The sequence below is a fragment of the Delphinus delphis genome, chromosome 15, assembly GCF_949987515.2.
Source record: "Delphinus delphis chromosome 15, mDelDel1.2, whole genome shotgun sequence".
NCBI classification, from domain to species: Eukaryota; Metazoa; Chordata; class Mammalia; order Artiodactyla; family Delphinidae; genus Delphinus; species Delphinus delphis.
Window position 1 is genome coordinate 29,201,437 of NC_082697.1, and position 15,094 is coordinate 29,216,530.

A 15,094-nucleotide genomic window follows, 5' to 3' on the forward strand; every position below is an offset into this window, starting at 1 on the left:
GCCTCATTAATAGCAAAATTCCAGGTACCACGGGTTATATTAATCTGTAGGAAATATAACATCTGGAAAAGCAACTGCAAATCTGCAGCTCCACATGGTTCATGTATGACATTATACTGACATTCTTAAAAACTGTCAGCTTATCTGTTTGGTAACTTGCATGGAGAGTAATAGGAAGCATCAGAATAGCTAATATTAGTAGTTATTGAGCACTTGCTTCATGCCATCACTAAACTCACACATCTAAATGGATTATCTCATCATTATCCCACAACTTTTAAGTCTCCTGTAGCACTTAGGAGCTCTGTGACTCATCTAGGGACCTAGCCTTTTGGTAAAGGGAGATGACTGCTCCAGCAGCTTGCATTTGCTCTAGCTACTGGAATGGTATCTATCCAAAGGGTTAGGGGACCAATGTGGTTATTCCTACTCGTTGCTGTAGAATTCCATTCCAGCCATACATTGGGAAAATAGGTAGCTCCTAACATGAGACCACTTCAAGCCAAAAATCCTTCCATCTCCTGGGCTACAAAGGCTCCATTCAAACTAGCATGAAATTATAGCATTCTGGGTTCCCAGGAATTAGTTATCTGAAGGCCAGAACCCAGTAGACCCCAAAAGATGTATTTGCCTTTACCCAGTGGTTACCGTGGTAAATGCCTGCAGATTCTTAAGGGAAAATGAGGAGAAAGGTTCATGGTATAGGAGTGTTGATGTGCTGTGGCAGTGTTCTTTCTTACATGTGCCCATCATTGAAGGGTTCTAGGTCTGTGAACTGACTCAGGCCTGAGAGTTGGATGAGAAGGAGCCCTTCTCTAGCATGAGAGTCTAGTCAGGCCCCCTCAACTGACCTGAGCTGGCTGCCTCCCATTTCCATTATTGGGAGCTTCACAACAAATTATCCACCTCAGAGAAGTCTGAGCCCTGGTGAACTGTGGCCTCTGAGGCTTTTTTCTTCCCACTAAGATCAAGAATCCCTTTTTGAAGTCAGTTCCTTCTTCTAAAAGATGCGGGTGCTTTCCTCACCCATGTACACCCTCTAGTGAGGCATGCATCAAGGACATGATGAAGGTGTCAGTGAGAAGGTTGAGGCTGTTGGATCCCCTGTAACACTGATTTCCTCTACTTTGTGCCAAGGGCTTTCTGGCTTTTCTTTGTTACCTAGCTGAACCCAGCATTCCGTCCAGGTTCCTACTGGCCACCCCACCCCACCCCACCATTAGAACCGTGGCCAGTTTCCTGAGCGGTTACACTAACTGCAGAAGTTCAGATAACCGTACCATAACTAGAAATCTAGCCGTATTCAAAAATTAGAATTAGACCCCTCCTTGGTCTAACATCCTCAAAATGTATATCAACAGCTATTCCTATGGTTTTTGGTGATCCAACTCAGTGAATTCCTGCAGTTTCTTCTGGGTGTTAGTTCTTTGCTTTTCTACCTTCTTTATGTATTTTACCCTCCAGATCGTGTTATGCTTGCATCCTGATTATCCATGAGCAATGAGAGCTGGGTTTTGAGGCAGTTTTCATCATGAAAGCAGGATGCAGTAGAGAGCACAATAGAGATTTTTAGAAGTTGGCTTTCCCCAACTCCTCTGTTTCCTTTCTGCATCATTTCAATTATCTCACTTTAAAGCCGTGTCTTTCACATGACCAGCCAAGGAAAGATGTGAATTCCATTGGCATTAACATTTAACAACCAGCAAAATTCTGAAACTTTAACTTTTGGTTCAGCAAAATACATATAGCACAGTCATAGAAGGGCCCTGAATTTTGTGCTGTCTTTGGAGATAAGTATTTGATTTTGGAGCTGGGCTTCTTCTTGTTTTACTATCTAAAATTGTCAGAAATAATCCTATTCCTTGGTTTCAGCATTTCTCATGTCCTTTTAATTGGCACTCCCCCTCCCCCAACTCCTTTACCATCAGCTAGAGCATGTCCCAGGTGATTGCAAGCCAATATGAAGTAACTGTTTTACAGTTGTGAGGTATGAGTGGCTTGCGCTTTCCCATAATGCAAGTTGGTTGACAGTTCCTTTGCCTTCATCTGAACTCGGTAATCAGGTTCACATCACCCGTATTTTCCCCATCAGTATCTCATCTACAACCCCACTCTCTGTTACTAACTGCTAAGTGAGTTAAGGTCTTTTACTTAAAAACAAGAGAAGTCAACTCAAGCAAAGAAGTGGGGAAGCTGGCAGAATCAAAAGATGAGATAGACTACCAGCCTTTGGACAGAGCAGGTCCTATTCTGGTGGGTCTGGGCCCTCTAGGGAAGCCTCTGCTTCTTCCTGGGTTTCAAAATCCTGGAAAAGAGAACTAGTTGGTAGCAAATGTAGGTCAGGTGTGACTGTGCTTGCATCGGTCAGCCCTGGCAGGAAAGAGGAGAGTTAACACATAGGACAAATACACTAATTTGTGTCCACTATCATAGAATAATATTCTTGTAATCATGGGGTGAGGAAGGCCTTTCTAAGCAAAACACAAGATTCAGAAGCTAGAATAGAATAGATTGAAAGATAATAAATATATTAAGATGTTAAGCATCTCTGAAAAATAACACCATAAGGAAGTGGCCAACTGGGAGAAACTATTTGCCACAGGTAGACAGAGAATTTTCCATAATATATAGAGCTTCTCCAAACCTGTGAGAAAAAAGTAAACATTGCAGGAGAAAAATTGGCAGTTCAGAGGTGAAAAACAAATGGTCTATAATCATAGGAAAAGAAGCTCAACTATATTTAGTAATCCGGATATCCAGATTAAAACTAACCATTATTTTGGGCCTGTTAGATTTTAAAATTTTATAAGATTGATATCAAGTATGGGCAGGGGTATGGGGATAAAGAAACTCTTACACACAGGTAGGGGAAGTTTAAATTGATACAGCATTGGAAGGATGATTTGGCAGTATCAACCAAATTTTAAATGCTTATGCTCTCTGACCTAACTTACGGGACTCTATCAGAAAACAAAATATATATTTGTACAAGGATGTTCATTGTAGCATTACTTATAATAGCAAAGAAAATAAAGTGGAAAATATTTATCTATCAAATAGCAGAATGGCTAAATAATTTCTTGCATCTATTATGAAATTCTGTACTGTCATTAAAATAAATGTGTTGACATAGAAAAATATGGGAAAAAACATATTCCAGGGGACTTTACATGGTATAATCCCCTTTTTTAAAAAAAATCTATGTATGTCTGCATTTGAGTGTGTTAATGCCTTTTTTTTTTTTTTTTTTTTTAAGTCTGGAGGAATACTGTGAACTGAGCAGTGGTTGCCTACAAGGACGGGTAGAAGACAGGAGAGACATGATAGGGAACTTCCACTTTCTACTGAATTATTTGACTTTCTTTTACAACAAGCATATTTTTAAATAACATTTTTAAAAGCAGACATTAAAAACTTAAAAGGGGCTTCCCTGGTGGTCCAGTGGTTAACACTCCATGCTTCCACTGCAGGGGGTGCAGGTTTGATCCCTGTTTGGGGAGCTGAGATCTGCGTGCCTCGCAGTGCAGCCAAAAAGAAGAAGAGAAAAAAACTTTTAAAAGTTTTTTTAATATAGTAAACAAAGCTATTCAAGCTTATTAGCTTTAGCGTAGTATCCATTATGCTTTAATGTATAGATGGCATATAGAATAGAGTTGGTGTCCCCAGCTTGAACTGTGCCAAGAGTCTTGTGGTCAGGTCTCTGTGAAAAGGAATATCATTAAATGGGAAGTTGTTTTGGAGGAAAAACTGGACTGTGGGGGTGAACAGCTGAAGAAACAATAAGCATAGGAAATGACAGCTGTTTTCGGATATCTGACAGACTAAATGGGGAGTGTGTAACATTTCTATGAAACCCCACTGGTTGAAAGTTGTGGGTAATGGAACTTTTGTCCTAAAGTTATAAGCTGGAACATTTTACTGACCAGCATTTGTCTCAGAAGGAAGCACTGAATTTGTTTAAAAGAAACACTTTGAAAAGCCACTTATTGAGGTCCCTAAAACATGTTTAAGGTTTAATAAATAAATAAATAGACTTTAGTTAGCTTCTGAGATGAAGGGGATAGGAGACAGCTAGGGAAAGAACTAGAGGCTGTGAGGCGGTCATAATCTGTGAATTGTGAAATGTGAAACCCCTTAACCCACGCAGGACCCTGCATCTTTAGTAGAGACAGCTTAATTCTTGGATTTCCAGGTAAAGAAGCATTTATGTGTAATTTGGTGACAGAACTGTGTGGCATCTGAGTGAATCAGAGGCAGAATAGTCTCTGCATTGATGAGTTGTCTCCAAATAAATATATCAGAGCCAAAGGCCTATGGGAATTATCAGTACCTATGTCAAGGGCTTTAGAATTCAACAGTCCAGGGAATTGGGAGTTCAGGATTTCCAAGGGGCAGAGAAGGTACCAGCTGACCTCCTGGGTTTTACACTAGTCAGTACAAGGGGAGAACAAATTGTGTATCTGGGTTTTAAGTCCTTCTAAACAGAACTGTTCCAAGATCAGGGGAACTGCCTTGGAAAGTAGTAGGCTCCCCATCACAGCAGAGTGTTCAGGCACTGGTGACTGTGGCCAAAGTATTTGGAAGGGGATTCAAACTTTAAAGTGAATGAGATTCAGTACTATACTGGAGACGTTAACACAGTAAGGCAAGAAAAGAAACGAAAGGTATTACGGATTGGAAAGGAAGAGACAAAAATCAGTTTTTTTCACAGAGGAGATTATTGTCCCAGAGAAATCCAAAGACTCATCAAATAAATTATTAGAATTAATGTTATTTTAACAGGGTTGATAAATACAAAAACAGCATAAAAATGAATGCATTTTCTGTTTATAAGCCACAATCAGAAAATCTAATAATTTTTAAAAGATGCCATTTACAATAGCATCCAAAATGTGAAGTACCTAGGAATAAATTTAGTAAAATATTTACAAACTCTTTGGAGAAAATTATAAAAATGGTTGAAAACATTAAAGAAAAAAACCTAAATTAGTGAAAGAAATAGGATCAATGGATTAGAAGGCTCAGTATTGTAAAGTTGTCAATTCTCCCCAAACTGATATATAGATTCAATGCAATTCCAATAAAAATCCCAACAGGTTTTTTGTGGAACTTGACAAGCTGATTCTAAAATTAATATGGAGGAGAAAAGATTCAAGAATAGCCAAGACATTCCTGAAGAAGAAGAACAAGGTGAGGAGACCCGCCTTACCAGTATAAAGAGTCATTATAAAGTTTAGTAATTAAGACAGTTTTGTATTGGCAGTGGAATAGATTGACCAGCGGAATAAAATAGAGAACCCAGAAGCAGATTCATATGTAAAGGGAAACCTATTTGTGACAAATGCTGTTGTAGTTTTGCTGGGGTAGAAGATGGTCTTTACAATAAATAGAGCTCAGACAATTGGGTAACCCCATGGGAATAAATGAAATTGAATTCCTGTCTCATACCAAAAATCAGTCCCAGTTGATGTAAACACTGAAATTTAAAGGAAAAAATGTAGAGACAATAATGTAGGAAAATATACTATGATCTCACATAAGAAGGTGTTCTTAAGACTTAAAATGTTTATAAAGGGAAAGATTGATCAACTTGACTACATTAAAATGCAAAACTTCTGTTCATAAATAAATACTATAAAGAAAATGAAGGGGCAGGCCAAAAACTTGGTAAAAAATACTTGTAACACTTATAACTGATAAAGAATGAGTTTCCAGAACACATAAAGAACTTTTACAAAGTAGTAAGAAGATAAATAATCCAGTAGAAAGATGGGGAAACACTCAACTAGGTTCTTCACAGAAGAGGAAACCCTGTTGACCAGTAAACTATGAAATGATGGTGAACCTCATTAATAATCAGAGAAATACAAATTAAACCTACATTTGATACATTTAAAGTCTGACCGTAGCAAATGTTGACAAGGATACGGAATAACTGGAATACTTTACATTGCTGGTGGGAGTGTAAATTGGTACAGCTACTATGAAAAACAATTTGGCCTCATCTGGTAAGGTTAAAGATAGTCATACCTGAAACTCTTGCAAATGTGCACGAGGAAACACATACAGTTAGTGCTCAAAGCGGGACGGTTAACTGTAAACAACCCAAATATTCACCAGTAGTAGAATGGATAAATAAATGTTGGTATGGTCTAAAAATGGAGGACTACAAAGTAGTTAAAATGAATGAACTTTGGCTACATGGAACAACCTGAGTGGAATCTTCAGAACATAATGTTGGGCAACAAAAGCAAGTCACCATTTATCATTGCATTTTTATCAAAAATAGACTGAACAATAAAAATATATTTTTTTAAGGATACAGAATATATGGATACAAATAAGGGGATAATAAATACAAAATTCCAAGTTTACTTGTGAGAGGAGAGGGAAAAGGACATGATGAGGAAGGGCCCAAAGAGAACTTACAGGTTAAACTTATAAGAACTTACTTTTTAAAAAAATAATTGTAAAAATTGAAAAAAAAATTTTTTTAGCTGACACTTTTTAAAAAATGACAGTCTTGCTTCCAGTAAAGGCCTAAGCAAGGGATGAAGTGGTCTTTGATGCCACCTACTGTTTGTGGAGAATTTAACATCTTAGAGCCTTCTGGTTCAGCTGCTTCTGCCCAGCTCTCAAGGCTGGGTTTTTCAGAGTAGAAGCTAAAAGTAGGATTCCCCTTGTTTTCATCCTTGACCTAAGCTCTTTAATCTGATATTTTGCATCTAGTACAGTGTTCTCTAAAGCAAATCTTTTATTTTCTCTTGTCAAACAGTGACTCCTGTTTCTTCCTAACTTTCCTTTTAGGAGCCTCAGCCTACCTGGAGACCTAATTTTTCTTCATCATGACTGGGGGAGCTAGGGGTGCTGACAGGACTTTGAGATGTGGTCATTGTCATTACTGACCCTGAGGACTATTTTCAAGAATCTTGTTATCACTACATCTGTTCTACATCATTTTAGACAAGGGATGTAGAGGAAAAGTAATGCCTCAGGATTAGTCTTGAGGGCTTTTAAAAACTTGTATCTCATCCTGCCCTGCATCAAGGTGGAAATCTAGCCTATCTGGGTGAAGAGAAGGCAAACTGTGGGTGAACTGGGAAATTCCAATCTTCCGGTCCAGGAAACTCCTTTTTCCCCTTTATGTATTGACAGCAGTGGGTCTAAAGAAATTGGCTTTCTTAGTAAAATAACAGGCAGAACCTCCAGGGTTTTAACTCTGAAAAGAAAATCTCTTGAATAAGTGAAGGTAGATGGACTATGAGACCTTGACTCCGGTTATCTTGGGGTATTTCACTTTAATTTCTCCTACCACTATCTTGCTGGTTCCTAGGAAGTATATTTGCTCCTTCTTAAAACTCTTGTTTCTTTCTGGCGAAATTGGTTCCTTTTAGGCTGGCATTTCCTTTACTTAATCTTTTTTATTATTTTTATCCAAGCTAGAAACCTGAGAGTCATCCTTCATTCCTGTCTCTTTCTCTCCCCAACTTTTGTCCATTCCATCTCTAAATCTAGTCATTCTGACTTCATAATATATCTCAAAGGCATCTATTTCCTTGTACCATCATCTTTCCACATTCTGTACTTGCCTTCCTCCCAGCCCATTTTCCATGTAGCAGCCAGAGTGATTCTTTAACAGGTAAAGTGGATTGCAGTTTATAAAAACCTTGAATGGTTTCCTCGTGCACTTAAAGTAAAATTCAAACTTCCTATTCAAGGACCTATGTAGAAATATGTGATCAACCTTGTCAAAAAACTCATCTCCTCCCACTTCCTCTTGCCATCTCCACCAGCAACATTTTATACATAACACCCTCACTGACACTTTATTTCCTCACACAAACCAAGCCTTCTCCTGCCTCTGGGTCATCATACATGCTGTTCTTTGCCTGGAATACTCTTTTCCATACTCATCCTTCCTCATAGAGACCTACCCTTAATCTGTATTGGGGTATTCCTTGGGCTTTCTGATACTTTCTCTAATAACCTGTTCTCTCATTGCATTTATCATGGTATGTAATTTTATATTTACTTGTTTTATTTATTTAATATCTGTCTTTCACCCACAAGTTTGCATTGTTCATGAGAGCAAGAACTGTGTATATGATTTGATTCACCACTGTTTGCTCTGTACCTAACTCGGTACCTAATAGGTACACATTATATGTTTGTTGAAGGAATGAATGAAAAGTAATACATGAACCATAATTTACTTAACTGTTCTCCTACTGCTGAATACTAAGGTTGTTTTCAGTTTGGGGTCATTCTAAATAATGATGAAGTAAATAATTTGAACATAGAGATTTTTATTTATTTAGGCTAGAATCCAGATTTCCTAGGTCAAAGGGTATGAATATTTTTAAAGCTTTAAGACATATTTCCAAATCACTTATCAGGAAGGTTGTCTAGGTTGTAATTTTAAACTATTTCTCTTTTTGCTTTCTTAGTTTTGAATATATAGAACACAGAAGAAAACAATTCAAATAATAAAGTTTAGCTTCCTACTCCTATAAAACGAATTTATTGAATACTTATTCTATGCCAAACATGAGATTATCTTATTTACTCCTTATGTAGCAGGTATTATTTTCCCAATTTTATGGGAAACTTTGGCCGATTTGCTCAAGTTCATACAATCCAGACTATCTCATATCAAACCATTTATACTTACCCACATACCTCCCAGTGCTAGCTGATTTACATTTGCTCCAAAACTGCTGCAGATTCAGTGTTACCTCATCCAAGTCCTCTGCTTCCTAACTGCTGCATCCATGTGAATGCCCTCTCACCCACTCACCTGTCCTTGCTTCCTTACCACATGATGCTAGAGGCTGGGCTGCCATACCCCCTTGTCAGGCTCCTAACTCAACTGACCATCCAGACCCCTCCTGTGTGGTTTACTCTGAGATACATCTCCAGCTTTGCATGGTGGTCAGCATGGGGATAAATGGCCCATCCTTTCAGTTGTGTCCCCAGTCCCATATACTGGGGTGGTCCATTTTGACCCAGCATTGTAACATGCTCCTAACCACATAGTAATCATATAAAGAGCATGCTGTGCTTACAGTAACAGGAAAGGCATTCTGCCCTCTGGGCATTCAAACTCTAAGGAGCTTAGAAGCTATTTAGAAGAGAGGTGCACTCTCTGTATTAGGTGCAAGTATTCACCTGGGCACATCTTTTCCCCCCTAAGAAAAGGTAGAACTTGCTGCCAGGTCAGAGTATGGTGCAGCAGTTTACATGTTTGGTGTTTATCCCTTTTAATAACTTCTGTAATTTCTCTTAACCTTTCAGGCTCTCCCTGCTTGTCCTATCCAGGCCACCTGTGAAGCTGCCTCCAAGGAGGAGAACAAGGAAAAAAATCGATATGTAAACATCTTGCCTTGTGAGTGTTTGTAGGGTTTCTTGGGATGTAACCTGAAACTGCATCTGTAGCCAGATTTTCTGAGGATGGAAAGAATCTTGTAATTGATCATAGGAAGGCTGGTAATAAGAATAGAGTCAAGCCTTTGGACTGAAAGAGCCTTTATGGCTCCCCAGGCAACCCCAGGTGCTCATAAAGTCAGTAGGGGTGCTTGACCAGGTTTTTTAAGGCAGGCCTAAAGTTTCTGGGAAGTTAAGGAGAGCAGTTTCACTAAGACCAGACAGCAAGTGCATGGTTGTTGTGGGGGTTTTTTGTTGCTCATTGCAAAGAAATTCCAATTCAGAGTTCTCTTCGTAACTCCTTCCCAGAGTTAGCCATTGCTAATCAGTTTATCTATAACCTAACAGACATTTTTCTAGGTTAGTGGTCTCCAGAATGGAATATGCATAATCTAGTGGGATGTGAGAGCAAAATGTTTGAACTTTGCTTTTTTTTTTTTTTTGCGGTACGCGGGCCTCTCACTGTTGTGGCCTCTCCCGTTGCGGAGCACAGGCTCCGGACGCGCAGGCCCAGCGGCCACGGCTCACGGGCGCAGCCGCTCCGCAGCATGTGGGATCTTCCCGGACCGGGGCACAACCCCGTGTCCCTTGCATCGGCAGGTGGACTCTCAACCACTGCGCCACCAGGGAAGCCCTGCTTTATCTTTTATAATTGCTTTTTTTAAAAACTCATCCTTTAAATAATTCCTGGTGCAGTTTTGGGTGCATAATATATTAAAGACCACTGTACTAGGCATTTACAGATACTTATGTCTTATTTGTGTATAAATGCATGTATATATATTATATATTTTTAGTATAACTGGTATGCTGTATACATTGCTCTTTTTTCTTTTTTTTCCCAATATATATTGGAAAATAAGTCAGATGGAGAAAGATAAATACCATATGATTTCACTCATGTGGAATCTAAAAAAACAAAACAAAACAACAAAACAAACACAAACTCATAGATACAGAGAACAGATTGTTGGTTACCAGAGGGGAAGGGGGTTGGAGGTGGGTGAAATGGATTGGTGGGGGGGTCCTACTGTATGGTGGTGGATGGTAGCTAGACTTGTGGTGGTGATCACTATAGTTATTACAGATGTTGAACTATAATGCTATATACCTGAAATGACTATAATATAGAGAAATGTATTGGTGTATTGGTATATATATGTACCGATATATGTACTGGTAATTGTCAAGAAACAGAAGTGTTCACTTTCCTTTTTATCAACTGCTTACTATTCCATATTATGGATATATCTTAATTTATTTAACTTAGTCCCCTAATGATGGTTGAGATGTGTCTGAATTTTTGCTGTTATAAATAGTGCTGCAGTGACAACTTTATACTTGTGTGTCTCTCTACACATAGTCATAGATGTCACAACTGGCCTGGTTGCATTGGGACCAGTGAAAAATAAAATTGAATTTAATTGAAAAAAAAATTTTTTTTTCTAGATGACCATTCTAGAGTCCATCTGACACCAGTTGAAGGAGTTCCAGATTCTGATTACATCAATGCTTCATTCATCAATGTAAGGAACTTGAGCTTTTCTCATTATTTCCTTGATTCCTTCTCAGCTGCATGTTAGAAGGAATATTTGTCATTTCAGTTTTTCCCGGAGGAGTCTGATTTTTTTAAAAGACTGAAAAATTTTTTTAAAGATCAGACAGTTTAAAATGTATTCTTATGTTTACCTGTCATCATTCCCAAAATTTTCCCATGCAGAAATCTGAACCTAAATGTATACTTTTCTGTAAGAGTCAGTGAATCCTTTATTGAGCTTCTTCAGATAACTAAGAACAAAAGCACACCTTGTCCTCCAAACAGGACTAGAATATCTGACTCCGGGTAAGTCTGGTTAGTCATGTCTACTATGAATTGAGAGAAGAGCTGAAACTGAAAGGTTTTTAGGGGTGATTTAGAGAATGTTTATAGAGATGGTGTGCGAGACTTGAGTATGTTTTATAGGCTGACGGGAGGGAACCAGTAAAGAGAGAGTTTGAAAGGAAGAGAGAGAGCAAGCAAGGAGCTAGAGAGAGCAAGCCTGACTACTGAAGCATGAAGAGAATACTGATGGAATTTGTACACCCATGATCATAGCAGCATTAATCACAATAGCCAAAAGGTGGTAGCAACCCAGGTTCCATCAGTGGAAGAATGAATAGGTAAAATGTGGCATATACATGCAATGGAATATTATTTAGCCTTAAAAGGGGAAGAAATTCTGACACATGCTATAACATGGATGAATTTCGAAGACATTATGGTAAGTGAAATAAGCCAGTCACAAAACAATAAATATTGTATAATTCCACTTATATGAGGTACCTAGAGTAGTCAAATTTATTAAAACAGAAGGTAGAACGGTGGTTGCCAGGGGCTAGAGGGAGGGAGGAGAAGGGAATTATCATTTAATGGGTACAGAGTTTTAGCTGAGGAAGATGCAGAAGTTTTAGAGATGGATGGTGGTGATGGTTGCCCAACAATGTGAATAAACTTAATGCCACAGACCTGTACACTTAAAAATGGCTGAAATGATCAGTTTTATGTTACGTATATTTTACCACAATTTTTTTTTTTTTTTTTTGGCTGCATCGGATCTTAGTTGCGGCATGTGGGAAACTTCGTTATGGTGCGAGGGCTTCTCTCTAGTTGTGGCGCACAGGCTTCTCTCTAGTTGTGGCACACAGACTTCTCTCTAGTTGTGGCGCGCAGGCTCCAGAGCACATGGGCTCTATAGTTTGCAGCACGCAGGCTGTCTAGTTGAGGTGTGCGGGCTTAGTTGGCCCACAGCATGTGGGATCTTAGTTCCCCAACCAGGGATCAAACCCACGTTCCCTGCATTGGAAGGCGGATTCTTAACCACTGGACCGCCAGGGAAGTCCCTTACCACAATTTTTTTTAAAAGAATACTCATGGAGAGATTAGCGTTGAACATAAGAAAGGATGTTTTTTCCTCTGAGACTGATGGTAAAGGAATATAGAATAGATAGAGGTGGTTTGTAGGTGTGAATAAATCAAGCTGAGGGAACTCGTCTGTTTTTTCTAAGAAGTAAAGTCAAGGTTATCTGCTGAAAAGGGAGGATGGGACTGTGACATGAGAGTACTGAAGTCAGTAAGAAAGAATACTGAAAAGGGCATGAAAAAAGCATGTTTAGCTGCACCGAGGAACTACCTAAGATGTAAATCTTTGATATATAGGGGCCTCAGTTGTGTGATTTTCTCCAGTTGTACCCTAGGATTGGTGATATGCAGAAAACATGTGGTACTCAGACAAAAGGGCTAGGGAAGTCAGTTGTTGCTTCGAGTAGTCAGCCGAGGGCTTCAGGTTCAGTAGAGAAAGGAAGGGATCAAGGACTAGGTCTCAAGAAATTGAAAGAGCAGTCTTGGGATAGGAAAAGGAGAAAGATGGAAGAACAAGGGGCCGTGGCTAAAAAATAGGCTATCAGATGGACTTCAGAAATGGAGTAGTGCAGGCACCCTCACGAGTATGGATTTGCTGAAATTCCTGTATATGTTTCTTAGTGATGGTCATATGTTTATAGTTAGAAGGAAAGGAACCCTGGTAGAAATGATTGATGTAATAGATAAGGAAAATGGAAAAAGGTTAGTAACCAGCTAAGAGTCCCAGGATTTAGATCAAAGATTATGATGAAGTGGTTGGGAGGAACAGGTTGAGTTTAACATTATATGGAAGAGTATAGCAATATCAGAATGTTTCCATCTGCAGGTAACAGAATACTCAGCTAGAAGTGGTCTACACAGGAACATTTACTTCTCATTTAATCCAAAGGCAGGTGTATAGCAGTTCTGGGGTGGGCTGAGTCTGTGACTCAGTGACATCCTTGAGAAACCAGGTGTTTCCATCTTTCTACTCATATCTTCAGCCTATTGGCATTGTCTCTTGCTCACAAGACGGCTACAGCAGTTCCAAACGCTTCTTATAAACACAACATAGAGGAGGAGGAGGAGGTGGAGAATTTCTGCATATGCTTTTCTTTTTTTTTTTTTTTTTTTTTTGTGGTACGCGGGCCTCTCACTGCTGTGGCCTCTCTCATTGCGGAGCACAGGCTCCGGACGCGCAGGCTCAGCGGCCATGGCTCACGGGTGCAGCCGCTCCACGGCATGTGGGATCTTCCCGGACCGGGGCACGAACCCACGTCCCCTGCATCAGCAGGTGGACTCTCAACCACTGCGCCACCAGGGAAGCCCTATGCTTTTCTTTTTATTAGGGGCATGACCTTTCTCAGAAGCCTCTCCGGTACAGTGCCCTTCAGAGCCCGCAGGCCAGGATTGGATCACATGCTTACACCCTCTCTCCAGTCACTGGCTAGGGTGCTGAGAATTATCATGATTTACCCTTCTGGGGCTGAGGAATGACCACCTTCCAAGCCAATGAAAGGTAAATGTCTGAACAAAAGCATGGTTTTGATGGCAAGAAAGAAAGGGAAGGAATAGCTTTTCAGTTAGTGACCAGCAGTGTCTGTCACCGTAACCAGTTTGGCTCCTTCCCACATTGAAGGTGAAGACAGACAAAAGTAAGTTGGATGTTAAGGCTGGTAAGCAAGTAAGATGGGTCTATTCATGGTCATGATAAGCAAGGCAGTAGAAGGAAACAAGCCTTCTCCTTTGGCCATGCTTAGTTGGAGCTCACAATAGGGCATCCTATAAAGGCTTGATGGTTATTGGAGGTTATTAATAGGTAATATGAAAGTTTAGATGAAGAGGGTTAAATTGGAGGTACTTATGAACTCAGTGAAAATAGAAAAGCAGGAAAAAGCTTATGGTTAACCATTAGTAAGAGTCAGGGATTAAAGAAGATTTAGGTTTATTAAATTCAGTCAAAATTTTTTGTTCACCTGCTGTGTGGTAAGCACTGGGGGTACGCTCCAAGGTTACAGAGATAAGATATGGTCCCTAGTGTGATCTACCTACAGGTAGATCATAACCTTTAGTGTGCAACATGTGTGAAGGAGGTATTCCCAGAGTCTTTGGGACTTAGAGAAAGAAACATTCAGCCAACCTGATGAGCCAGTAGAGCTGAATATTGAAGGGTAGGTCTGAATTCAAGAGAAGAAAGATGGGCAGAAACTTCAAAGCAAAAAGAGAAGTATGAACAAAGTCAGAGACTGGAAACAGTAGTCTTAGTTATAAGATATAAGATGGGAAGTCATGGGAGATGAGGCTTGGGGGATTGGTAGGAACTCGATCTTAGAAGGCATTGAATGTCAAGTGTGTCTGTTGGGGTTCTTGGTTGAAGATGACAAGAGTCCACTTTCTGTCTATTCTTTTCAACAGGAAGGGGTTTATTATAAGATAGTGGGTGACTTACAGAATCTGTGGGAGAGTCACCAGGAACAGAGCAGCCGTAGATGTACCCAACTACCCCGTATGACTCTCGTAGTGAAACCCCTGCAGAGGTGCTACAGAAGAACTCAATGCTTCCGCTGCCATGCTTGCCCAAAGACCAGATCTTCCTAGCACAGTCACCATCTCACATTGCTCACTTCTATCCCAAGTCTTATGTGGGACTGCTAGGAAGAAACTGGGTGCTTAGGCAGAACTGAGCTGCAAGAGAGTCTAGTGAATTTAGCTTTTAGTTTTTCAGCCTCTATAGAAAGAAAGTCAAGCTAGAAGTGGGTGGGTCTGGGTGCTGATTGAGTCACCTTACAGTAT

General features: G+C 39.8%; 1 protein-coding gene across 6 annotated transcripts in view; it reads left to right on the forward strand.

Moving 5' to 3' along the window:
* The window catches only part of PTPRA (protein tyrosine phosphatase receptor type A), a 185,461-nt gene that overhangs the window by 141,186 nt on the left and 29,181 nt on the right, over nucleotides 1-15,094 (forward strand). For 5 of the 6 annotated variants that reach the window (XM_060031122.1, XM_060031121.1, XM_060031118.1 and 2 more), the window contains 2 exons: nucleotides 9,295-9,385; nucleotides 10,873-10,949. In XM_060031122.1, coding sequence (XP_059887105.1) covers nucleotides 9,295-9,385; nucleotides 10,873-10,949 — 168 coding nt within the window. Of the gene's footprint in view, nucleotides 1-5,171; nucleotides 5,191-9,294; nucleotides 9,386-10,872; nucleotides 10,950-15,094 lie in introns of those variants that run through there. The other variant, XM_060031124.1, reaches the window with a different exon arrangement.